General features: G+C 55.1%; 1 protein-coding gene across 2 annotated transcripts in view; it reads right to left on the bottom strand.

Annotated features, from left to right (window-relative positions):
• RCC1L (RCC1 like) overlaps positions 1 to 23,978 on the bottom strand; it is a 31,748-nt gene extending 7,770 nt beyond the window's left edge. The window contains exons 1-11 of one of the 2 annotated variants that reach the window (XM_058680477.1): positions 23,938 to 23,978; positions 17,352 to 17,481; positions 16,228 to 16,356; positions 15,172 to 15,238; positions 14,169 to 14,220; positions 13,312 to 13,396; positions 12,260 to 12,441; positions 6,553 to 6,640; positions 5,714 to 5,887; positions 4,061 to 4,146; positions 2,447 to 2,570 (exon numbers count right to left, since the gene is read on the bottom strand). In XM_058680477.1, coding sequence (XP_058536460.1) covers positions 2,493 to 2,570; positions 4,061 to 4,146; positions 5,714 to 5,887; positions 6,553 to 6,640; positions 12,260 to 12,441; positions 13,312 to 13,396; positions 14,169 to 14,220; positions 15,172 to 15,238; positions 16,228 to 16,356; positions 17,352 to 17,406 — 996 coding nt within the window. In that variant the 5' untranslated portion in view covers positions 17,407 to 17,481; positions 23,938 to 23,978 and the 3' untranslated portion in view covers positions 2,447 to 2,492. Of the gene's footprint in view, positions 1 to 2,446; positions 2,571 to 4,060; positions 4,147 to 5,713; positions 5,888 to 6,552; positions 6,641 to 12,259; positions 12,442 to 13,311; positions 13,397 to 14,168; positions 14,221 to 15,171; positions 15,239 to 16,227; positions 16,357 to 17,351; positions 17,482 to 21,168; positions 21,475 to 23,937 lie in introns of those variants that run through there. The other variant, XM_058680476.1, reaches the window with a different exon arrangement.
• Between the last annotated feature and the right edge of the window lie 1,255 nt (positions 23,979 to 25,233).

Here is a 25,233-nt window from a genome sequence, read left to right as displayed (position 1 = left end):
GTTCAGCTTGGCATGGTGCTGGCTATTGTAGGCATCTGGGGAGTGAGCCAACGGATGGAAAACAAATTTGTTGTTGTTGCTGTGCCTTTCAAATATGTGAAAATAAGCACTTAAAAAATTGCTCCCTGGACACGCAGTCAGCTGATACCTCAGCCTAGGGATCAGCTCCAATCTTTTTTTTTTTCCTGTTTACCCACTTTAAAAAAAAAAAAAAAAAAGCTTTTTTATTGGACAGATATATAGAGAGGAGAGACAGAGAGGAAGATCTTCCATCCAATGATTCACTCTCCAAATGACCACAATGGCCAGAGCTGTGCTGATCTGAAGCCAGGAGCCAAGAGCCTCTTCCAGGTCTCCCACACGGGTACAGGGGCCCAAGGCTTTGGGCTGTCCTCGACTGCTTTCCCAGGCCACAAGCAGGGAGCTGGATGGGAAGAAGAGCAGCCGGGATTAGAACCAGCGCCCATATGGGATCCCAGTGCATGCCAGGCAAGGACTTTAGCCACTAGGCTACCACACCGGGGCCACTGTTTATTCACTTTTGCCTAATTCATCACGACCTGTGACTAGGTGTCCCTGTGTTCTGCTGAGAGCTTCAAAACCAACACCAGACAGACTGATCTATCTTCCCTTCATGTTTGAAGCTTACTGCTCTCGTATTTTAGACACTTACAGCCATTTTGTAGAAACACAAAAAAGGCAGCTCAGTAAGAAAATCCCATTTGGCAGCAGGCGGGCACTCCAACAAATCTTCAGAACAAACACTAGTGAAAAAATCAGCTTACTTTGGTGCACAACACTTTCAAAATCCATGTGTGGTTCTTGCATCGTATTTACCCGGAATTAAACTGGGTGGCGAGGGAGGAGTGACGTGGCTCTGTCCTCCGGCTCACTACCTTTGTACTTGAGCAAGTCACCTGCTGCCTCTTGGGGTGTGCACAAACAGGCATCAGGAGCCGAGCACACTGCATTGTGTCACGCTGACACCCTTACAGACCTCAGGTGTGTCTAGCCCCTTCTCTAGCTTTTCCAGTGGAGCTTAACACAGAGTAAAACAGGGCGTGGGAACTCGGCATGTTCGTGACACCGCGGCTTGGAAGCCCAGCTTCCTGTACTGGGAGTGCCTGGGCTCAACTCAGCTTGCAGTTCCAGCTCCCGGCCAGTGCACACCCTCGGAGGCTCCAGTACTGGGGGCCGTGCGTGCCACCCACCACCGGAAGCCTTGGATGGAGTTCTGGGCACCAGGCTTCAGCCTGGCCTGGCTTTGGCTGTGGTGTGCCTTGGCATCTGGGGCGTGAACCAGCAGGTGGAAGCTATCTTTCTGCCTTTCAAATAAAAATGAAGACAGGGAGGGCAGTCGTTATGATCCTGCAGGGTATGGGCAACACAAGATGGTTCTGGAAGCGCAGCCTTCCCACTCCCGCCCCCCAATTCTGGCTTCCCCACAGTCCACTTGCCCCCCCCCAGCACGTTCATTGTGGTTCCTCCACCCCTGAAGTGTCAGCTGCATGACCCAGCATGGCAGACGGGCCCTGTACCCAGGGCGGCCCACGGTGTTTACAGAGTGGATGAACAGAAGGTGCGGGGTGGGCAGGCTGCAGCGTGCCTACTGCTGTCTTCTCCCACCACCCTCAGCAGAGCAGGAGCGGCTCAGGAACACAGGGGTCTTCTAGAATGTTCTTCATTGCTTTGCATCTTTACCAAAAGCCTAGCTTTTTTTTTTTAGGTTAATCTCTAAATGATCAAGGAGGAAAAAAAAACAAAGACCTCTTTAAGCCCTTACAAAACACAAAAGGCCAAAAATAGACTTTTATTCCAAAAGACATTTTTTTATAAGTTATTTTCAAAGACAGAGACAAGCTGGGGTCCCAAATCAAATGGTTGGGCTTTTTGGGTTTTGGGGTTTTTGTGTGTGTGTATGTGTGTGAGATTTCTGGATCCTTCCCCCTCCTGGGCCAAACTCTGCCCACAAAACCTGGCCCCAGGTCAAGCAGAGAGAACCAGCCCAGCCTACCAGGGCAGCCGTGGGCAGGATCCCCAGCTGGGTGCGTGTCCCAGCAGCCAGCCTGCGGTGATTGGTGATGGACAGCCCTAGGCTGTGGCCAGCCTGGCTGCCGCCACTAAACTGCAACCTGCCTGTCCCAGACACATGGCACAGCTAGTCCAAAGCGGAGGATGCGCTGCAAGGAGCCAGAGCCTGAGTCGGCCCACACCTTACAGCCGGACACAGTGACCCAGGAGACTACAGCTTTCCCAAACCCAGGGTCTCCTGCAGCACATGACGCGAGAGGCCAGCATGGCTTACCCACAAGCAGCCATGGAGTGTGGAATTGCCTCCCAGTCCCTGTCCCCTTGGAGGCCTGCCCGTTGGAGGCTACCCTCACTCCAGGACCCCCGCAGGGACCCGCTGAGGGCTTGGGAGCCAGCAAGCACCGGGCGTCTACACCGGCGGGCCTGGCCCCTGCCTCAGCAGAGCCGCCAGCGGGGGAGACTCAGATGAACGACTTGGCCAGAGTCACTGTGTGATCCACGCCACAGGCCACGTCCACGGGCTGCCCGGGCATCGTCACCTGAAACAAAAACAAGGCCCGGTGCACGTGAGTGGACATGGCGGGGACACAGGCAACCTTGGCCTCTTAGCAGGCAACCCTAGGACATGTCAGCCAGGCAAACACGATCAGGCCAGCTGGCTGCCCATGCACGCAGCAGGCTGATGCTCAGCGCACTTGGGCATCCCTGGCCCCGGCCCGGGCACATGGCCCCAAGCTCCCTGCCTACCAGACAGGTGGCCCTGCCTTGCCCCGGGGGGGCACCATGGCTCCATGGATCCTTCCTGTTCCCAGCCCCAGGCTTGGTTTTGGAACCAGGTCCTGCTGACCCGGTGGCTTCCATCACTGTGTCCCAGGTAGCCACCAGCCTCGAGGAGGAGCGCTTGCTATGTCTCTGAGGAGCACTGGGGCCTGGCCCTGGTCCCAAACACACAGCCCACTTCCCTGAGGGAGACCCAACCCGCTGAGTGGCTTCACGGCATGGGGGCACAGAGGGTTAAGTCACGGCCTGGGACACAGGCATCCCACAGGGTCACAAGTTTGAGTCTCGACTACTCCACTGCTCTGTGTGGACACACCTGGGAAAGCAGTGCCCCAAACATTCTCTCAACAAGGGTATCACTTTCTAATCAGTGTCTCCTGACCCTGGGAGAGCATCCACAGGCAATGAGTAGCAGGTACAAGTCCAGGGAGGCCCCTGAGGAAGCCCCGGCTGGTCCACAGCCCTGGCTGGGGTGCGCAGGTATGAATTCACCACCGGGCTGGGTTACAGCAGCCAGGAGCTCTATAGCCCGGGGTGCTTGCTCAGCTTGTTGGGGGGCATGCCTGAGCCAGATGGCCCCAGGCGCAAAGCACAGGTAACAGGTGCCAAGCCATGCCCACGGCCGGGGACACAGTCCATTAGGGACTCGGCGTACAAGGCAAACAGATGTTGGTAAACAAGTCCCACCGTCCTCCCGTGCTCCCAGGGCAGTCAGCCTCGGCCGAGCCTGTCCCAGCAGCCGCTCTGCAAACAGGCCCTGAGCCCCTGGCCATCACACGGGCGCCCCAGGTTGGTGGGGGGCACCGAGCAAAACGTGCTGCCTCCATGGTGACAGGACCCAGATGGGCTCCTAGCAACCCACACAGGCCATTAGGAGCGGGTATTTGCCTTGCCCACACAGGTGCCCTTCGGTTCGCTAACCTGTGTCCGCACCTCCCCCCACACCGCGCCCAAGCAAAGTAACCCACACAGTCCCGGGGTTCCCTGGCCAGGACGTGCGCCTCCTGGCAGAAACCCTGCTCCACAGGGTACCCCCCTCCCACACACAGGGTGCTTCTCTTCCATGCCACGGGAGGATTTGAGGCCAAGGGCAGGTGTGAGACACCCCCCCCTCACACATCCTACTCTGCCCTTCTCGTAAAACCTCTGCTCTGTCTGCTAAGGGTCAGTAGCTTTCAGCGGGCGGACACCCTTCCCAGTCCACAGCACACTCAAGGGTCATCCAGCAGCCCACCAGGCCCAGCCTTACCCTCCACGGGAAATATTGGTCCTCCAGGCGGCCAATCCCCAGGCACCCTCGCACGTTCTTGCCCCACATGAACAGCTCCCCACGGTCTGCAAAGGGAGGCAAACGGAGCCTGGGTCGGGGCAGGCTCTCCAGGAGGGGCAGCCTCTGATGGCTGGGACGTCACGGCCCACAGAGGAGACCACTCAAGCCAAACGCTTCATATGCATTTGCAAATGTTCAGTGTATATGGCTGAGCCTTAGAATACTCTGGAACAACAGAGCACACAGTGCCGTGCTCAGTATCGATCCCTGTGACTTTCCACTCACGGTCCCCAAGGGGGCAGATACCTGGCTCAGCGGTGACACTGCTGGCTGTGAGGGTCGCATGCCATGTCGCAGTGGCAAGGCAGCAGCCCCCCAGGGCTTTTCTGCATGGAGTCAGAGAAAAAAAACAAAAACAAAAACAAAAAATCTCGCAGTGTCGCCCTCACAGCCCACGCAGCAGCCAGCACATGTGATGGGGTCCCCCGTCAGGGCCAAAACTCTGGACAAGAGCTGGTCAGGACCCCGGAACAACAGCCGCCATCCAGCAGTCTCCAGGTCAGCATGAGCCCCAGTTTCATGGCCAAGAGTGGCCCAGAGGTTTAACAAGAAAATGTTTCTTGGGCTCACTGCAATGGCTCAAGTGGTTACTCCTTCACTTCCAAGTGTAGCATCCTAGATGGGCACTGGTTCATGTCCCAGCTGCTCCACTTTCCATCCAGCTCCCTGTCTGGGGCCTGGGAAAGCAATAGAGGATGGTCTAAGGCTTTGGGCCCCTGCACCTGCTTGGGAGACCCAGAAGAAGCTCCTGGCTTTGGATCAGCTCAGCTTTGGCTATTACGGCCATTTGGGGAGTGAACCAGTGGATGGAAAACCTTTCTATCTCTCCTCTCTGAAGTCTGTCTTTCCAATACAAATAAATAAATCTTAAGAGAGAGAAAAAGTCTCTCATTTACTTGAGAACGACAAAGAGGCTAATGAGGGACGGTTCTGTCATGGCAGCCTAATCGAGAGCAGCGCAGCAAACTGAGCCGACAGAGCCGGGCAGGCAACTTGCAAAAGCGCCCGCTCAGGGCCTCTCTGGAGTAGCTGGGAATTTTCTGGCTTTGGTATCAGGCAAGCCCTGGAAGCAGCCTCCGTGTTGAACCCCCTTTGACCAACCCTTCCCCCGACAGTCGGGAGGGATGGCGGCTCTGGCCCACCAACCACAGGATGGGCTGATAAACCCGCCGTGGCCAGCCCGCACACCTGCCTCAGAGCAGGACTCTGGTTTGGCCAGGGAGGAGGCGGGGTAAGCCTTCCACCCCACTTCCTAATCACCCGCCGCCCCTCTGGTGTCCTCCACTATCCTGCTGGCCCCTTCCCTCCCACCGACATCTCAAGCAAACTCACTTTCACATGAGCTCAACCACAAAGCCGATGAGGCAGAGACAAAATTCTAGGATGAGAGGGAAACACACACACACACACACACACACACACAGTGTACAGCCCCTAGCCAGGTGGGCCCCAGCACCGGCCTCCCTCCCAGAGGATCCACACAGTGGCTGGGCCACGCCACGCCATGCCACTGGGAGGGAGCAGCACATGGCGAGGCCTGGAGCCCGCAGCCGGCAAGGTTGGGTCACTTACTGGTGAGGGCAGCGAAGTGGCTGAGGCCACACCGGATGTGGGACACATGGACATCGGGGCTGAACTCCGTCAGGCCGAAGAGGGTGGGGGGAATCATTTCTGGAAGCGCCGTTTCCAGCAGGTTTGGGCCTTTCCCAAGAATTCCATAACCCCAGACAAACACATGGCCTTCTCCTGCACACACAGACAGTGGTCAGAGAGTCCCACCGCATGGGGTCCGCTCCCCCAAAATCCAGGCTGCACCCCCCCTCCCCACAATGGTGTTGCTTCCAGCCATATGACCTGCCCCTTCTCTCCTGACCAGAATGAACAGCCAGAAATTTCAAATAATCCCCTGTCCCCTGCTTAACCTCACCTGTGGAGTCTGTCTAGCCAGCCTCCCACAAACTTTCTGCGTCTTGAAGGGGACCCAGGAGTGGGCAGCGTGGTCCACAAAGGTGCCCCAAAACAGAGGACTTCAACATAGCGCCACCTGCTGACACCTCTGCAAGTCACACTGATCAGAATAAGCCAAATTGGCAAATGCTTCTGGCCAGAGGCTCTGGGCGCTGGGCAACAGGACGCTTGGTTAGGGAAGTTCAATGCTTCTCAGTGGTGTCGGCTGCTTAATGCCAGGAGCAGGGGCCCGGGCTCTGAGCTCGACCTCTCCCCCCTCATCTGCCTATTACTTCCTGCCTGGAGACCCCGGCTGCCATCCACCTGGAAGTCCTACTTCGCCAGGGATCTCATCCTGCCCAACGAGCTCTTCCCACTCGCCTGCGAGTCTAGTGGACCCCAATCCTGCCCTCGGCAATCCACCCCCCCCCGTGCCCCCTGAGCTGCTGGGATAAGGGTCTCACCGTTCACCACGGCACAGCCGGTGCCGCCACATGCAGCCTGCTTCACTGTTCCCACCCCTGAGAAGGGCAGGCATCGGGGGACGTTGACCTAAACCAAAGAAAGGATGCACACTGTTAGAAAACAAACCTGCGGGGACCTGTATGACAGCTCAACTGGCTAATCTTTTGCCTGCAAGTGCCAGCATCCCATGTGGGTGTGTGTTCGAGTCCCAGCTGCTATACTTCCCATCCAGGAACCTGCTTATGGTCTGGGAAAACAGCAGAGGACAGCTCAAAGCCTTAGGACCCTGCACCTACATGGAAGACGTAGAAGACACCCCAGGGTCCTGGCTCCTGGCTTTGGATCGGCTTAGTTCTGGCTGTTATGGCCATTTGGGGAATGAACCAGCAGGTGAAAGAGCTTTCTCTCTGCCTCTTTTTCTCTCTGTAAATCTGCCTTACAAACAGAAAAAGATAAATAAGCCTTTCTCTAAAACATGTCAACATGAAGGCAGGGTGCCAGGGCTCTGGCACAGCATATTACAGCTGCCTATGGGATGCTGGCATCCCATACAGGTGCCAGCTCAAGGCCTGGCTGCTCCACTTCCTATCCAGCTCCTTGCGGATGGCCTGGGAAAAAGCAGAGGAGGTTCAAGATTTTTGGATCCTGCATCCATGTGTGGGAGATCTGGAAGAAGCTCCTGGCTTCAGATCAGCTCAGTTTTGGCTATTTGGGGAAAGCCTCAGCAGATGAAAGATCTCCCCATTTCTCTCTGCTTCCTTCTCTCTGCAACTCTTTCAAACAAAAATAATTACATCTTAAATTAAAAAAAAAAAACCTCGTGATATTAAAAAAAAATGGAGGGGCTGGCAAAGGAAGGCAGCGAAGGAAGGAGACCCAGGTTAGCACCCACAGAAAGGAAAGAGCGAGGGCAGGTGCAGGGGTCAGCAGCTGCGTGGCAGGTCACGGTCAGCGTCAGACACACGGCAAACGTGAGCAAGAGGAGGACGTCGAGAGGCAACCCCAACGCGTCCTTCTTATTTTTACAAAGCCACCTGAAGATGCCCGCGTCAGGTGGCCAGGCCTTCCGCAAGGATGACCAGCAAAGGAGAGGGAGGGAGAGAGGTCTCTTGCTCAACTTAGAGGCAGACAGACGGCCAGAGTTCCCACCATGCTCTGCTTCCCACCTGTCTGCGAGGGCTGGCCCAGGGCTGGGAACAGACAACACCACAGGTCTCCCACGGGTGTGGCAGGCAGCCAAGGCCTTGAGGCATCAGGCACCACTGCTGCCTTCCATGTGGCAATGGCTGGGGCCTGAAGTCGGAGAGCTGGGGGCAGTGCCAAACCCAGGTACTCCGACATGGGACACGGGCGTCTGACTCGTGGTGCTGAACATCAGAACCCAGCAGGGAGGACTCTGGAGGGGTGCCAAGACACAGCCGGAAGTCAGAGCAAAGGGAAAAACATCACACCTACCAGTTTGCATGAAAGCCAGGGATGGGAGCAGCCTGGACAGAGCTGGGCTGCAGCACCCACCAGCCAGAGTTGTGACTGGGAATAGGCCAGACTGCAGCATCTGATGGCAAAGGCCAGGCTGGGTCAGAACAATCACTGGCATGTGCAAGATCTGTGGCTGGGAGTGAGCTTGGTTGGGGAGCTAAAGGGACATCCCTGCTGGGCTGCTGTTCCCATTGATGAGAACAAGAACTGGAATGGGGGTGACAAACTGGGTTGGACACAACTGCAGCACCCCTTGGTATGTTGTGGACTGGGTCTGGGGTGTGCCAGACTGGGCTGGGCTCAAGAGCCAGGGTAGGTGAGGAAAGGATGGGCTAGGTTTCTGCATCCACTGAACCACGCAAGAGCTGGGTCTGGGGGTGGACCAGGAGTGGCTGGGCTGTAGAAACCAATAGTAAGAGCCAGAATGGGTACGGGCTAGTTGGGCAAGGCTGCTGTTCCTACCAGGCCAGGAGGTGGACCAAGTCAAGCTGGGCCAAGGACTCACTGCTGTGTGCAAGATCTGCCACTGGCAGGAAACCTGACAGAGGCCAAGCCAGGTTACAGTACTAGCCAGCATATGCGTGGGTCAACTCTGGGTACAGACTGTGATAGGCCAGTTCATAACACCCACTGGCAGATGTGAGAACCAGGATGGGCCGGGTTGGACCACAATGCCAGCTAGTTCACATTAGGGCCAGGACTCGGGGGATGGTTGGGCTGGGCTAGGCTATAGTACTTGCCAACAAGAGCTGGAACTGGGGGTAGGCTGGGCCAAGCCAGGCTGCATCACCCACTGTTGGAGGCCGAGGCGAGGCAGGCCATGCCAGTCTGGACCACAACTCCCACCAGCACATGTAAGACCTGGAATGGGGTCGACCCCAGCGGGGAAGCTGCAGGGGCTTCCCTGCTGGGCCACTGCTCCTGCTGGTGAGCATGAGAGCTGAGACTGAGCACAGAGCAGACTGGGCAGAGCTACAACAATGCCTGCATGTGAGCTGGGTTAGCAGGAGAGCCAGGCTAGGCTAAACAACTGTATCCACTGGTGAGCATGCAGGAGCCACAGTAAGTGCAAGCTGGTCAGGTTTTGCTGCAGCATCAGCCGGCAAGTGCTGGGAATGGGGGCAAGTCCTCTCCAGCTAGACTGCAGAACCACCTGGAAAGTGCAAGACCCAAGGATGGGGGGTAGGCCTAGCAAGGAAACTGTGGGCACCTCTCCGATGGGCTGCAGCTCCCACTGGTGAGCATGAGAACCAGGGCTGGAGGTGGGCCTGGCTGGACAGGCAGTAGCACCCGCCAGCGTAAGTGAGGGCTGGATAGTGGAGTCAGTTGGGCTGAGCTAGGCTGCAGCACCCATGGGTGTGTACAGAAGCCGAATGGGATGCAGACAAACCAGTCTGTTGCACATACCAGCATGTGCAGGAACAAGGACGGGAGGGTGTCCTGGTTTGGGTCACTGGAAGTCGTTCTGACTGGAATGCAGTTTCTGCTGGGGTGCCTGAGGGCCGAGTGTGTGGTGGGCAAGGTTAGGCCGGGCTGCAGCATCCACTGGTTCGTGTATGAGATGGAGCTGGAGACAAAACTGATCCAGCAACTGCAACCACCAGAGTGTGTATGTGGGCTGATGTGGGTGACAGACTGAGCCGGATCCCATACCATAGTCCTGACCAGAGTCAGGACTGGGGGGTCACCTCAGATGAGGTTTCTTTATAGACCCCCACTAATTGAACCACTGAGCTCAGAATTCCAACTACGGGGAGCACCACAGTATCTGTGGTCCGACATGGAGTACAGGTGTCACAATGGGCCTCCCTGGTTGCTGAAATGCTGCCGTGGACAGCACGTCCAGATGCCCATGGGGGACATGCCAACCAGTTCACCGAGACCTGCAGAGGGTGTCTAGTACCACAGAGGGCAGAACAAATTAGACAGCTCCCCCAGACAAGCATCCGAACGAACCGAGACTCTAAGGTGGACTGTGGCAGCCAATGGACCTTAGAAGGGTTTCCTCAGCCTTACAGCAACAAATCAACAGCACCTCAGAACTATCAAAACCACTTAGGCAGGACCCTTGGAGCATGCTCCACATCAGGGGCCCTGGGGTGACATCAGTTGGCCTTCCCCTATTCCTGGGGGCTGATGCAGTTGGGCTGCTGGGAGCGGCCCTCTCCCCTTCTCTCTCTACATTCCCCAGATGCCAGAAGAAACAGAGACTGGAGGCAGCTGTCTCATCCACTTTGTCCCATTCCTCGAACTTTCTCACCCTAATCAGTGGTCCACATGGGCATACATCCTTCTCAGCTACGTGAACATCACCAAAAATAAAAGGAATTTATTATTAAAATACAGAGAGAAAAAGAAAAAAAAACGCAATTGTTGTAGGCCACTTCCCAAAGACCCCAGCCCCTTCCTCTCACATTCCTGCCTGACTCCCAAGACCATCCGTGGCCAGCGGCTGGCTCCTAATCTTAGCACCAGGAGGGGGTGTCGCTTCCAAGATCCAATCACGAGCCACAGGCAGCTGTCTCACTGGCGTTTCCCTGCCCTCCCACTGGCTTGCTCAGACCAACTGCAATGCCACGAGCTGGCCCATGGAGAAGGCCACGGGGCAAGGAAGCAGGGAAGGCCTGGCTGTGGGTACCGGCTGGCTGCAAGCGAGAGCAGGGGCCTTGGCTCAACGGTCCTACGTCCCGACCAACACCACAGAGCGGGCCTGGAAAGGCCCTGCTGCTGGGGCCCTGGGCAGCAGGATGAGCAGGCCTCCTCCTCTGCCCCTTCTCTCTACTGATCTTAGAAACAATGTACACCCTGGGCCTGGGGGAGGGACAGATCTGGCCCAGAGGTTAAGACACCTGCATCTCTCATCAGAGCACCCCGGGTTCAAGTCCTGGTTTTGCTCCACATTTCCGTTTCCTATTAACGCCCACACCAGGAGGCAGCAGGTGATGGCTTGAGGATCTGGGTCCCTGGCACCCACGCAGGAGACCCGGACTGAGTTCCCAGCCCCAGCCACTGCAGGCACTGGGTGAGTGAACCAGAGGGCGGGAACTCTCACTCTCTCTCTCTCTGCTTCTCTAAACACGTATCAAAGCTGTTACACTGAAAAACAAGTTTCAAGTAAATAAATAACCATGCTTTCTTTGCTCTGGTGACTAGAGAGAGCTCAGGACTAAATCTGCCACTGCTACTGGCCACTGTGCCAGACCACAAGGAAACTGGTTTTGTTTTGTTTCTCATCTTTGTGGCTGATCTTTGGTATACCCTTGTCTGGGAGAGCAGCAGCAGATGGCGCAAGTGCCTGGGCCCCTGCACCCACAGGGGAGATCCAGAAGCAGCTCCTGGCTCCTGTCTTCAGCCTGTTTAACCCTAGCCATTGTGGCCATGTGGGGAGTAAACCAGCAGATGGAAGATCTCCGTCCCTCCTCTCCCTGTAACTCATTCAAATACATAATTGCTTTTTCAATTTATATTTAAAAAGTTTATTTCCATTTTATTTGACCTACTGATTCACTCCCCAGATGCCCAGAATAGCCAGTGTTGGGCTAGGCCAAAGTCAGAAAACCTGGACCTCACCCCCTGGGCCGGGGGGTCCCCAGCCTTGAGCCGTAATCTGCAGCCTCCCAGGGTGTGTGAGCAGAGGAGCCGGCGCTTACACCAGGCACTCTGACACAGCACACATCCCGACTTCGGCACCGCACCAAGTGCCCGTCCCTGTAGCTCTAGTTTTTCAAAAAGAAGCCCTTGGTTTGAGAATTGCTGAGTTAGGACGATGAGTAGAAAGAAACGCCTCTGTAACAATCTCCACTTTGCTTAGGTTTGCCATTTTCCTTAACAAAATGCTAAAAATCCTGTCTTGCTAGCAGCTCGTCTCCGTGAGAAAGGGGCAGATTCAGGGGAGGGGCCACAGGCAGGCCCCCCCCCATGGCTGAGACTGAGATGGGGTCTCCAGGAAGCAGCAGACTGCCAATTGGGCACTTGCCTGCAGGTGTATTACACTGTGCCCTAAAGCATATGGTGGCACCCCGGGGACTCCAGAAACAGTCCCACGGCCCCACATATAGGCCAGTGGGCACAACCACACATAACTCCACCTGGGCCGTCTCCTCTACGTGCCAACAATGAGGGCCTAACCAACACCCTGCATCATGATGTGGTGGGGAGCCCCTTTGACCATGCCTCCTGCTCTGGGTGTTCAAGTTTCTCACCACGTGCTGGCGGTGAGCTCCTTACCTGTGTGGAGTCAGTGACGGAGGCCAGCTGCCGGTACTCAGAGTTGCCCCAACCGAAGAGACCCCCATCGGCAGACACGGCCAAGCAGCAGTCGCCGTAGGTGGCCACCTGGATGACACGCACGCCAGCGAGGTCTCCTCCCAGCCTGGTGGGGGCGCTGGTGATGTTGTAGTGGCCCAGACCTAACACAAGGGAAGAGAACTTTCTCATCCTTTCTAGTAGCACTTGGCAAAGCCTTCCTGGGTGACCAGGCCCAGTCTGTTCCTACAGCTGCTCATGTGACGGACGCCCTTCTCTGTGTTGTCTTGGATTGTAATTCGTTGCCTCTTCTCAACCCCTGGAATTTTCTAGGTCTAAGTCCAGTCAGAAACTCGGCCAAGGTGGAATATCAATACTGGGCGACCCCATCAGACTTTGCCACTCCCAGGGCACTGCTGGACTCACTACAAAACAGGAGGCTCACCAAGCGCCGCTCACACCCTCCCATCAAGGCTATGAAGCGAAGCTGGCATGGTGAACAGCCAACAGAGGATGCCTACACAGCACCCTGCTGAGAACACCTGCCAACGCCTGCACAGCCCCAGGCAGGGTTCCTCAGACAGCACCAAGGCAGCGACGGACCAGGGAGCCTGGTTTTAAAGCAGGGGACCCCCCCACCCCGGGGACCAGGACAGTATCTTGCTGGCAGTATCCCCAGGCAATAGGCACAATGCTCTCTAGAGGAAAGATGGCCACCTCAGGTCCTCAGGGCTTCCAGAAATGTAATACAAGGGCAGATCAGATCATGATCCAACGTGACTCCTCAGCTCATGTGGGAAAGAGCCACCAGGGGGGACAGTCAGCAAAACCAACAGCTAGCAACTCCCCCACGGTGGCTTCCTGGGTCATTCCAGTGGGAGCTGTGGCCATGGTGAACGGAACAGTGGGGCCCCCAGGGAAGTGAAGAGTCATAACAGGAAGGTGCATTGTGGCCCGGAAGGGCCTTCTAGGTCACTTCTTTATGACCTGGGCTGAGGCCCCACGCCACCCCAGTCCGGGGCCAGGGACAGTACCTGTTTGCCCGTCAGCGCCCCATCCACACGAATAGACTTCTCCTCGGTCTGTGACAAAGAGACTGTGATCCTGACCACAGGCGACCTGGCAGGTGGACACAAGAGGCTGCTGCGAGCCCAGCGCCCTCCCCGCCGCTCCTAACCCGCTCCACCTCCACACCTCACTCTCCCTGGATCTGCCAGTCTAGCTTCCACCTCATCCTCCACTGACACTGCACTTGCACAGTCAAGGGCCCAGGTTCTTTCACCAGCCTACATGAGCCCTGGGGCACCTCGGCCTCGCCCGCGCTCTGCATCTCGTCACCACGCAGTCCCCTCTCTGTGCCTGTGACAACCATGATCTTCTCCAAGATCTGTCTTCTGCCCTCCTCAACCCTCACACTGCCCTGGGACCCTGCTCCTACCCCCAAGGTGCACCTGTTACCTTACATTCCAGGCTCAGTCACTCTAGGGAGCACTACCCTTCTAAGGAGAAGCATTGCTTATTGAGCACCGGCTATGCCAGGCACCATGTTAAGGCGGTGCCCATGGCCACCCCCGGGCAGGAGGGGAGCCTCAAGAAGCTCAGTTAACACTCAGGCAGGGAGTTGAACTCAAAGCTGCATGACCCAGAAGCCTGCTTGAGAAGCACTACACGCAGGGCCAGTGTCGTGACACGGCTGGTTCAACTGTGACCTGTGATGCCCACATGCCCTTCCATGGTGCCCAGCTGTCCGACTCCCAGGTAACATCCATCCATCCATCCATCCATCCATTCACACAGTCTCCCTGATGACTATGCCACCATCCCATGCAACGTGTAACCTTGCAGAAAGCCCCCAAGGGCAGGCTGAGTGGCTCTTAGACCTGGCTCTCACCTGGACCACCTGTCCATCGAAGTCCTGCAGTCTGTGGACTTTGTGACTTTCACTGACATTGGAAGCCAAGTTGGGGAAAGGAAAGAAAAATGGTCACAGTGAGCTCCACGTCCACAGTCAGGGTTTGCTAGCGGGAGATCGACAACCCTCCCCCTCCCAACACTCCCGCGCCTCCACACCCAGTCAATGCTAGAGCAAGCCTCAAGGTCACAGACAAGGCAGGGATAGGATGGGACATGAAAACAAAGCCAAATCCCAGGTGACTTGACACAGGCAGCCAGGGCTGAGACTAAGACTGGGGCCTGGCAGGGCAATACAAGGAACTACAGAGCAAAGATTAAAAGTGACAGGGAGCTGGACTGGAAGCAGAGCAGCTGAGACTTGAACTGCCACCCTAGGTGGCAGCTTAATCTGCTATGCCACAGCACTGGCTCCCGGTGGGGGAGGGAGGGGAATGTGGATTGAATTGATACAACAAGAAGTTTACAGTTTGGTGATGTGAAACAACAGGTTGGGCCACGTGCTTAGTCAGAGTAGCGGACTCAAGTCCTGGCTGTTCGGCTGCCCATCCAGCTACCCATGCCTGGGTGTGGGTGATGAGGGTGATGAACCAAGTACTTGGGTCCTTGCTCCCCACACGGGGAGGCCAGTGGAACTCTAGGATCCTGGCTTTGACCCAGCCCAGTCTTGGCCATTGCGGCTATTAGGGGAGTGAACCAGCAGATAGATCTTTCTCTCTGCCTTTTAAAGAAATATAAGTAAATCTAAAGAAAAAAAGAAGAAGAAGAAGAAGAAAAAAGAAAAGAAAAAAAGAAACCGAGAAGAATTAACTCAGAGAACTTCCACATCACAACCCACCCTCTGCTCCCAGCACACCCCGGCGTGTTCCCACGCTCTCCGTCCCCGCAGCTCAGGAACTCTGAGCGGCTTCACTCGTGGCAGGAAGCAGAGGGGTGGCTAACGCCGGAGCATTCCCAGGAGGGCTGTGTTTCCAGAATCTCACCTGTAAACTTCACCTTCCACCACCTTCCTTCCACACTGCCCGTAGGAATTGTTCCCCATGCTGAAGACTAGAGAACACACACCATCAGCAGGTCAGACTGTGGGCTCCTGGGTCTAAGGACGTCAGGGCAATGGCGGGGAGGGAGGAAGGGAGAAGGGACTCCAAGTGGCCCCGACCATCCGTTCACCCAGACTTCCTTTCGGCAACACGCCCGGCATCTTCAGGCTTACCCATGGGGATGTTAGGCCCACCCCTTCCAGGCCCTAACTCCATCCTTCCATTCCCGACACCTGCTACTAGGCTGCCCCTGACATCAAATCCCCTCTTAGAAAAGCTCCTTGGGCCCGGCGGCGTGGCCTAGCGGCTAAAGTCCTCGTCTTGAAAGCCCCGGGATCCCATATGGGTGCCGGTTCTAATCCCGGCAGCTCCACTTCCCATCCAGTTCCCTGCTTGTGGCCTGGGAAAGCAGTCGAGGACAGCCCAATGCACTGGGACCCTGCACCCGCGTGGGAGACCCGGAAGAGGTTCCAGGTTCCCGGCATCGGATCAGCGCGCACCGGCCCGTTGCGGCTCACTTGGGGAGTGAATCATCGGACAGAAGATCTTCCTCTCTGTCTCTCCTCCTCTGTGTATATCTGGCTGTAATAAAATGAATAAATCTTTAAAAAAAAAAAAAAGAAAAGCTCCTAGGCATGACATCTTTTCCTATCTCGTGCACTTCTGCGCACACTCACACAATCAGGCAAGGCAGGTGCTTCGGGCCTTCCCTGGAAATGCGTGCTCTTCTTGAGGGGGACCAGGGCTCTGACAGACCTCCCACCACAGGAAGAAGACAGGACCAGCAGGCGTCACCTGGTCCAAGCGGACACATGGCCTGCTATGGTGACACGGGACAAGGGAGTGGGAGCGGAGGCCTGTGGGGGGCCTGCCAGGCACTGTCACTCAAATTGGCCACCTCTGCCCAATCCGGCTCTGCGGAAGCCAGCCACAGAGGGTGCTTATCCACCTGGGGTAACACGGCCCCTCCCACCACCAGGCTCCCACGGGGCCACCCACCTCCTTCGCTGTCCGTCAGCACCAGGGAGTGCGCCCTGCCACATGCCACCTGTAGCACCCGGGTCTCCTGAGGTCCGTCCAGAGGCAGCGGGACGGGCGAGGGTTCCAACACGTATTCGTAGCTCCTGTCTAAACAATCACCATGGTAATGTTCAGAGCATCACACCTAGACTGAGAGCCACCCGGCGTGCCTAACGCCCACGCCACCAGGGCCGACAAAAGAACAGAGTCAGGGAGGAATGACTCGTTCAAAGCCCCAAAGCCAGACCGATGCTCAACCCCAGCCCCATTGACCACATGGCCTTTGTTACACAAAGCCAGCTCACGGAAGACGCACTTGGTCTTCTCAAAGAAATCTCTCTACATATCAGCTAATATCGTTCATGCTTTTAAAACTGTTATTGGTTTGTATTTTATTGGAAAGGCAGAAGGGCAAAATGGAGAACTTCCATCCAATGGTTCACTCTCCAGGGCTGGGCCAGGCCAACTGCAGGAGCCCAGGGCTCAGGCCAGGTGCCCATGCGGGTGGCAGAGGCCCTCGCAGGTGAGCCGTCAGCCCTGTCCCACACACAGTGCATTCACAAGAAGCCAGGAGGGAAGTAGAACAGCTGCGATGGTACCTCAGCTGGCACTCTGACACAGAAAGCCAGTGTCACAGGCAGGGGCTTCACGTGCTGTGCCACTGCACTGGCCCCTACGACTGTTCCCTAAAATACTGAAGAAAGAGGGGTCGACATAGCGAGTTAAGCTGCAATGCCAGCATCCCATATGGACACTCGATACAGAGGACCGGCTTCCAGTCCAGCTCCTTGCTAATACACCTCAGGAGAGCAGCAGAGCATGATCCAAGTCTTGGGCCCCTGACACCCACATGGGACACCCAGCTGGAGTGGCTGGGCTCCTGATTTTGGCCTGGCCTAACCCTGACTACCACAACCTGTGAATGAACCACCAAATAGACAATCTCTCTCTGCAGTCCTTCCGGTCACCCTGCCTTTCAAATAAAAGAAAAAATCTTCTCTTGTCTGCCAGGGGCAGGTGGCTGAAGGACTGACACCCACAAGGGGCGTCCTGGGTGGGCGTTGGTGCCATGGCAACCGCGCGGCCAGGGCTGCGTGGCTCACTCTTATCTTTGCGGCTCCTCTGGAAGCCCAGCTGCGAGTCCTTGTTGAGCCCCATTCCCCAGACTTTGGTGACATCCTTGGTTCTGGAGGACAGTAAGGTGAAGCCATAGCCGCAGGCAGCAGATGAGATCTGGAAAAACAAAACCAAAAAATGAAGAGTTCCCGGAGAGCATGAAGGGACCTGGGACGTGCAGGTTTCTACAGCAACCAGCGATAGGCTGTGTGACCAAACGCCAGTAATGGGTGTGACAGACTCAGCCACTAACAGGGGGCTGAGCGCTTACGACGGCCACGGGTTAGCTCATCTCATCTCATCTTCCCCTCACCCCAGATGATTTACTTATTTTTATTAGAAAAGCAGATTTACAGAGAAGAAAGACATAGAAAGATCTTGCATCTGCTGATTCACTCCTCAAATGGCCACAACAGCCAGAGCTGGGCTGAGGTGATCTGAAGCCAAGAACCAGGAACCAGGAACTTTCTTTGGGTCTCCCATCACTTGGACCACCCTCCACAGCTTTTTCAGGCTGTAAGCAGGGAGCTAGAAGGGGAAATGAAGCAGCCGGGACACAAACTAGTGCTCATTTAGGATGCCAGTGCTTGCAGGTGGAAGATCAGCGTGCTCAGCCACCGCACTGGCCCCACCATCTCACCTTTTTTCCAAGAGGTATTTATTTACGTACATTTATCTGAAATGTTGAGCAAATGAGACAGGAAGAGAAGGACAGAGATTTTTCCACGGTAACCAACACTGACCCAAGTCAAAGCCAGGACCAGAATGCCATCTGGTCCCCCATACAGCTAGCAGGGATCCAACACTGGGTTCATTTCCTACTGCCTCCCCAGGTGCATCAGCAAGGAGCAGGATGGAAGGCAGAGCAGTACAGCCTTGGTCGACACTTGATATGGGATATCAGTGACGCAAACAGCAGCTTAACCCATTGTGCCAGGTGGGCCTCATCCCAACCAGCTCCCAACTTGTGGCCTGGGAAAGCAGTCGAGGACGGCCCAAAGGCCTTGGGACCCTGCACCCGCCTGGGAGACCCGGAAGAAGCTCCTGGCTCCTGGCTTCGGATTGGTGGGAGGCCACACGTGGCATGCACATGCACCTCTATAAAACTCAAATATCGTCTGGCTCCAGTATCAATGAGATGCCCAAGACCCAAAGACAAAAAAGAAAGGCAGGGCCCGGCACAGTGGCCTAGCAGCTAAAGTCCTTGCCTTGAATGCACCACGATCCCAAATGGGCGCCGGTTCTAATTCCGGTGGCCCACTTCCCATCCAGCCCCTGCTTGTGGCCTGGGAAGGTAGTCAAGGATGGCCCAAAGCCTTGGGACCCTGCACCCACGTGGGAGACCTGGAGGAAGTTCCTGGCTCCTGGCTTCGGACTGGCACAGTACTGGCTACCGTGGTCACTTGGGGAGTGAATCATCGGACAGAAGATCTTCCTGTGGCTCCTCCTCTCCGTATATCTGACTTTGCAACAAAAAATAAATAAATCTTTCAAAAAAGAAAACTAAAGTTGCCTGGCCTCTGGAGGGCTCACACCTGTCACGCTCTCGGCGGGAGGGAGTGAACAGGGTGAGGGGCAGAAGGTGGCCCCTGACCACACCGAGAAGCCGCCAACTCTGAAAATGACACCCGGTACCCCATGCTCACTCTCATCGCTTGGAGACGCAGGTTTGTTTAATATCCGACAAATATTTGGTGAGCACACATTTTACCGCAAGGCCCGTTCATCCGTGTGAAAGCTTTTGAGGGGGCACCTGCCCCACAGCAGCCTTAAGTGCTGGGGATGGATTAGGTACCAGGAGCACTCCTAGTTCGGGCACTGTGACCAGGTCAGCCCATCACTCTGCAGGAAGTAAGAGCGCTGGACCAAAAAAAAATTGGTAAAAATCAAAACAACTACCTTTGGGGCACGGACCAGTGGCAAATACACTGAGTACTATTTACTCATGAGAAACCGTGGGGGCTTTTCGCCTCGGCTGCTCCGGTGCCCAGAGCAGTCAGCACAGCCATGCCCTCTCCCGACATGATTACTAAGTTATTTAGGAAGGCAGAGGGGGCTGGCGCCCTGCTGTTGGAGCCTAAAGCCTCTGCCTCGGGCCCCAGCAACTTACACTGGTTCTAATCCCGGCGGCTCCACTTCCCATTCAGCTCCCTGCCTGTGGCCTGGGAAAGCAGTAGAGGATGGCCTAAAGCCTTGGGACCCTGCATAAACATAGAAGACCTAGAAGATTGGCTCGGCTCCGGCTGTTACAATCATTTGAGGAGTGAACCAGAAGGTAGAAGATCTTTCTCTTTTTCTTAATAAATCTAGCTTTCCGAAGAAATCAATAAATCTTTAAAAAAAATAAATAGATGAATGAATATCCTTACATTCACCTGCGGCTGGGCCAGGCCGAAGCTGGGAGCACACAACTGGATTATGTCTCTCCCACGCGGAAGGCAAAAGATGACACTCCATCCACCCGGGTGAACTCAGATGCCACCACGGGACGCAGATCGCCCAAACAGCACCTCAGCCATCGCGCCCAACGCCTGCCTAGGCGCGGACAGCAAGAGCCTCAAGTCCAACAGCCAACTCCATAGGAAACAGAACCTGATCAAAGCGGCCTGAGGAGGGCAAGGGCAGAGATGGTCACGGTCCGCACTTGAGGGGCTGAGAAACGAGCCATCCACGGAGGGTTCACAACTCAAAAGTGGTTCATGGATGTAAGAACTAACACTATGAAGGTTCTAGAAGAAAACAACCTTTGTGATCTTGAATCAGGCAAAGAATTGTTAACAGATTATGGGAAGGGGGGTCAGGGCCTGGTACCACTGCTCAATTGGCTAATTCTCCACCTTCAAGCACCAGCATCCCATAGGGAAGCTGGTTGGGGTCCCAGCTGCTCCACTTCCCATCCAGCTCCCTGCTTGTGGCCTGGGAAAGCAGTCGAGGACGGCCCAACGGCCTTGGGACCCTGCACCTATGTGGGAGACCCGGAAGAAGCTTCTGGCTCCTGGCTTCGCATCAGCTCAGCTCCAGCCATTGCAGTCATTTGGGGAGTGAGCCAATGGATCAAATAGACTATTCATTTTTGGTTCTCCTTCTCTCTGGAAATCTGCCTTTCCAATAAAAGTAGATAAGTCTTTCAAATAAAAGCAGAGCTAGAATACCAAATGTACAGTTCACAGCATTTGATATCAAAGTGATGAAAGGCATTCGGTGGTGTTCCACGGCCCTCCCCTAGGGCACGTTCACCACCTCAACCGCCCTTCTGGGTTCTCCTGCCCAGGAGTCAGGCTAGCCCCGCGGGCGACCCCATGCCAGGGATGCCCCATCACCTGTGGGGCCCCTTTCCTCCCCTCGAACTCACTCACAGGGATGGCTGAGCCATGACACGAGTCCCACCCAAACACACCCAGTCACCCCCTTTAGAAAGGTCAGCGACCAGCCCCCTAGGGTGGCTAGAACAGCGTCCCTCCACGGGGCAGAGGGCGGCAGGCAGGCAGGCCAGGAGGAGGACTGTTATGACGAGGGGGAGGACGATGATGAAGAGGAGGAAGATGATGAAGAGGAGGAAGGTGAGGAGAAAGATGAGGAGGAGGAAGATGAGGGGGAGGAGGAAGATGAGGGGGAGGAGGAGGAGGAAGGTGAGGAGGAGGAAGATGATGAGGGAGCAAGGAGGAAAGGAGAAGATGAGGAGGAGGAGGAAGAGTAAGAGGAGAAGGAAGACAAGGAAGAGGAAGACGATGATGAGGAGGAAGGCGAGGAAGATGAGGAGGAGGAGGAAGACGCCGATGAAGAGCAGCAGGCCGCGGCGCCCACCTTCTGGTCCAGCTCCAGGCGGTAGGGCACGTTCTGGATGCGGCGGCGCGGCCGGGAGCCGGCGCGGGGCTCGGGCGAGGAGCTGGGCACCACGAAGCCGGGCACGCCCAGCGCCCCCGAGAAGCTGAAGCCCCACACGAAGACGCGGTGGCCGCGCGCCGCCCGCTCGCCCACGTACTGCGCCACCGGCGCGTCCGCCTCGGCCTCGGCCGCCTCGCGCCGGCTCCGCGAGCGGCCGGCCGCCGTCCAGTGCCCGCGCCAGCACCCGGGGCCGCCCAGCCGAGCCCCCGCCACCGCCAGCGCCATCCTCCGCTGCATGCCTCAGCCGCTGATGGGCGCCGCCATCGTCCTCAACCTTTCACCCGACGCGCCGCCGGAAGTGGCGCCGCCATGTTTAGTCCTGGCTGAAGGCAGAGGCACTGAAGGGCAGCCCAGAAGGCTGGTGGGTTTCTGGGAGGCAGGAGGTCTCCCATCCACTCATCCTGTTCTCACCAGTTCTGTGCTAGGGTTGATCGGCAGCTAGGGACGCCCCAGCCCCCACATTAGTTCAAATTATTTTCTTGTCCTGGACTGTGTGCTGCCTGGGACACATAGTTTATCATCGTCACTTAACAGTCAAGCTTGCTCCAAGGTTTGGGGGGCCCTTCCGGCTCCACTCGGGTTCCATGTCCATGTCCTCTTATAAAACCATCTCTTCTAGTCAAAATGCACGCTGCTAGTCAGGCACTGGGGTGCAGCAGACTTAGGGACCACGTGGGATGCCAACATCCCTTATTCACTGCAGGTTTATGTCCTGGCTGACTTCCTGCTAGTGCACCCAGGGCCACCAAGGAGGAGCCATGCTGGAGGTCCAGGCTCCTGGCTTCAGCTGCATCCCAAGCAGGCACTTCGGGAGAGAGCCAACAGGGGCAAGATCTCTCTGTTTCTGTGTCTTGCTTTCCCTCTGTCTCACACCGACTCAAATATGTAAACCTGCAGAGAAATACTAAAGTACAGACCAGGGGTGAGAGGCGTGTACGTGTGTGTGTGTTGGAAAGTGACCTAACCAACCTAAGAAACAGCTTTGCACAACCCTTGGGTAGCTTCTAGTGGGTGCTGCTAGCTACAGAACGATTCACCATTATCCTAAACCATGGATAAAACCATTCGCAAGGAGCTGACATGATGTCTCAACTGGCTAATTCTCCACCTACAAGCACCGGCATCCCATATGGGCATCAGTTCACGTCCTGGCTGATCCACTTCCCATCCAATGCCCTGTTTGTGGCCTGGGAAAGCTGTGGAGGATGGCCCAAGTACTTGGGACTCTGCACCTACATGGGAGACCCAGAGAAAGTTCCTGGCTCCTGATTTCAGAGCAGCTCAGCTCTGGCCATTGTGGCCACTTGGGGAGTAAACCAGCAGATGGAAGGTCCTTCTGTCTGTCTCTTTCCTCTTTAAACCTGCCATTCCAATAAAATCAAATCTTTTTTTAAAAAATGAAACAGGGGCCTGGCAGCGTGGCCTAGTGGCTTAAGTCCTTGCCTTGAATGCACCGGGATCCCATGTGGGCGCTGGTTCTAATCCCGGCAGCCCCACTTCCCATCCAGCTCCCTGCTTGTGGCCTGGGAAAGCAGTCGAGGACAGCCCAATGCATTGGGACCCTGTACCTGGCTCCTGACTTCACATTGGCTCAGCTCCAGCCATTGCAGCAGCTTGGGAAGTGAACCATCGGACAGAAGATCTTCCTCTCTGTCTCTCCTCATCTCTGTGTATCTCCCTTTCCAATAAAAATAAATGTTTAAGAAAGAAAGAAAGAGAGAGAGAGAGAGAGAGAGAGAAAGAAAGAAAGAAAGAAAGAAAGAAAGAAAGAAAGAAAGAAAGAAAGAAAGAAAGAGAAAGAAAGAAAGAAAATAAACAAATCAGAATTACAGAGAGCAAGTAAGAGACAGACAATCTTCCATCCACATTATCCCTGGTGGATGACCAGAGTCAGGCCATGTTAAAGCGAGGAACCAGGAGCATCTTCCATGTTGCCCATGCAAATGCAGAGTCCCAAGGCTTTGGGCCATCTGTTACTGCGGTCCCAGGACACAAGCAGAGAGTGGGATGGTCAGTGAAGTAGCCTGGACATGAACCAATACCCGTAAGAAATGCAGGTGGTTGGAGGTGTAGAATTACACTGCAGAGCTATCATGCTGTTCTCAGTTTTCAAAATATTAAGACCAAGCAATTCTAGATGGGCCTCCTAAATTTCTGAATTTGAGGTTTAGCAGAAGTCTTGGATACAGTTTCAGGACAGAAGCCGCAATGTATATATTGGAAGGCAGGGGGCGCTGTTTCCCCATAAAATTTCCAAGCATGCCAAGCAGTGCCCTCTAATAACCAATTTTTAAATACGTATCAACCTGATACCCAAAACATATTTCATCATTAATTTACTTTGTATTTCTTTTTTTCCCCCGCTAAGCAATGTGCGTGAGTGTTCAAAAACACTTTCATTGTTTTTAAGAAACAGATTAAAAAAAAAAAGTTTCCCTCCCCAGATGTGTGCAACAGCTGGGAGCTCCATGTGGGTTTGCCACAGGGGTGCGGTGGGGCTCTAGGGACTCGAGCCAGCACCACTGCCCCCCGCTGAGCTTGCGGTGACCAGCAGCAGGAGCCAGAAACAGAGCCGGGAATCTGTAGCTCCTCAGGGTGAGACTCGGGCATCCCACGAGTGCTAACCATGGCACCAAACACCTGCCCATGGCTTGCACACCTGGGATCTTGAGGAAAATTACATCTCACCTTGCTTCCCCGGAGGAACTTGCTTCTCTATTCCAAATCAGAACCTCAGTTCATTTTTGCTTTTAAAGATTTTCTTTTTATCAGAAGGGCAGATCAGATTTATGGAGAGAAGGAGAAAAAGGGGGAAGATCTTCCATCCGCTGGTTCACTCCCCAAGTGGCTGCAACTGCCGCAGCTGAGCCAATCTGAAGCCAGGAGTCAGGAGTATGTATAAGACTCACATACTTTTCATGGTCATAAACTTTTAAGTCTTATTTTTAGGGCCTAGTGCAGTAGCCTAGTAGCTAAAGTCCTCACCTCATGTGCTGCGATCCCATATGGGCGCTGGTTCAAGTCCCAGCTGCTCCACTTCCCATCTAGCTCCGTTTGTGGCCTGGGAAAGCAGTTGAGGACGGCCCAATGCCTTGGGACCCTGTACCCGCGCTGGAGACCCAGAGGAAGCTCCTGGTTCTTGGCTTCGGATCAGCTCAGCTCGGGCCGTTGTGGCCACTTAGGGAGAGAATCATCAGACAGAAGATTTTCCTCTCTGTCTCTTCTCTCTGTACATCTGCCTTTCTAATAAAAATAGATAATCCATTGACCAAAAAAAAAAAGGGAAAACGAAAAAAAAACCTTGAGCAATGGGAACGGCTAATGGAACTTTTTAAAAAGATTTTATTTTTTATTTATTTTTATCGGAAAGGCAGGTCAGATAAACACAAGAGAAATTAGAAAGGGCTTTCATCCACTGGTTGATTCCCTAAATGGCCAGATGGACAGGACTAAGTTAATCCGAAGCCAGGAGCTTCTTCTGGGTCTCCCATGCGGGTACAGGGTCCCAAGGCTTTGGGCCGACCTCCACTGCCTTCCCAGGCCACGAACGGATCTGGAAGGGAAAGACAGCTGGGACACGAACCGGTGCCCATATGGGATCCTGATGCTTGCAAGGTGACAATTTAGCTATTGAGCCATCACACTGGGCACCCTTCTATTTTTTTTTTTTTTTTTTTTGACAATTTCAAAACACGTCACTGAAAAGCGAACTCAGTAAAGTCAGACTCTAATGGTTTGAATGGGTGGCTCAGGACTACATGGAAAGCCACTGAGTCCATGCGTGGGTCAGAACTGGTTGCTGGAGTTTCTGGAAGAAAAAAAAACCCAAACCGTGCAAGCGTTCAGGCCGTTGCACTGGTCATTCCCATTCCAATCCTGCAAAAAAGAAAAAAAAAAAAAAAAAGGAAAAAAGAAAAAAAACGAAATTGGCCGGGGCCAGGCCCCAGCAGGCCCCAGGGAAGAAGATACAGCGCGCGGCCCCCA

Source organism: Ochotona princeps, chromosome 24 (assembly GCF_030435755.1).
Source record: "Ochotona princeps isolate mOchPri1 chromosome 24, mOchPri1.hap1, whole genome shotgun sequence".
Lineage (NCBI taxonomy): Eukaryota > Metazoa > Chordata > Mammalia > Lagomorpha > Ochotonidae > Ochotona > Ochotona princeps.
Note: the sequence above shows the minus strand (reverse complement) of the source record. Positions and strands in the feature narration are given on the sequence as shown.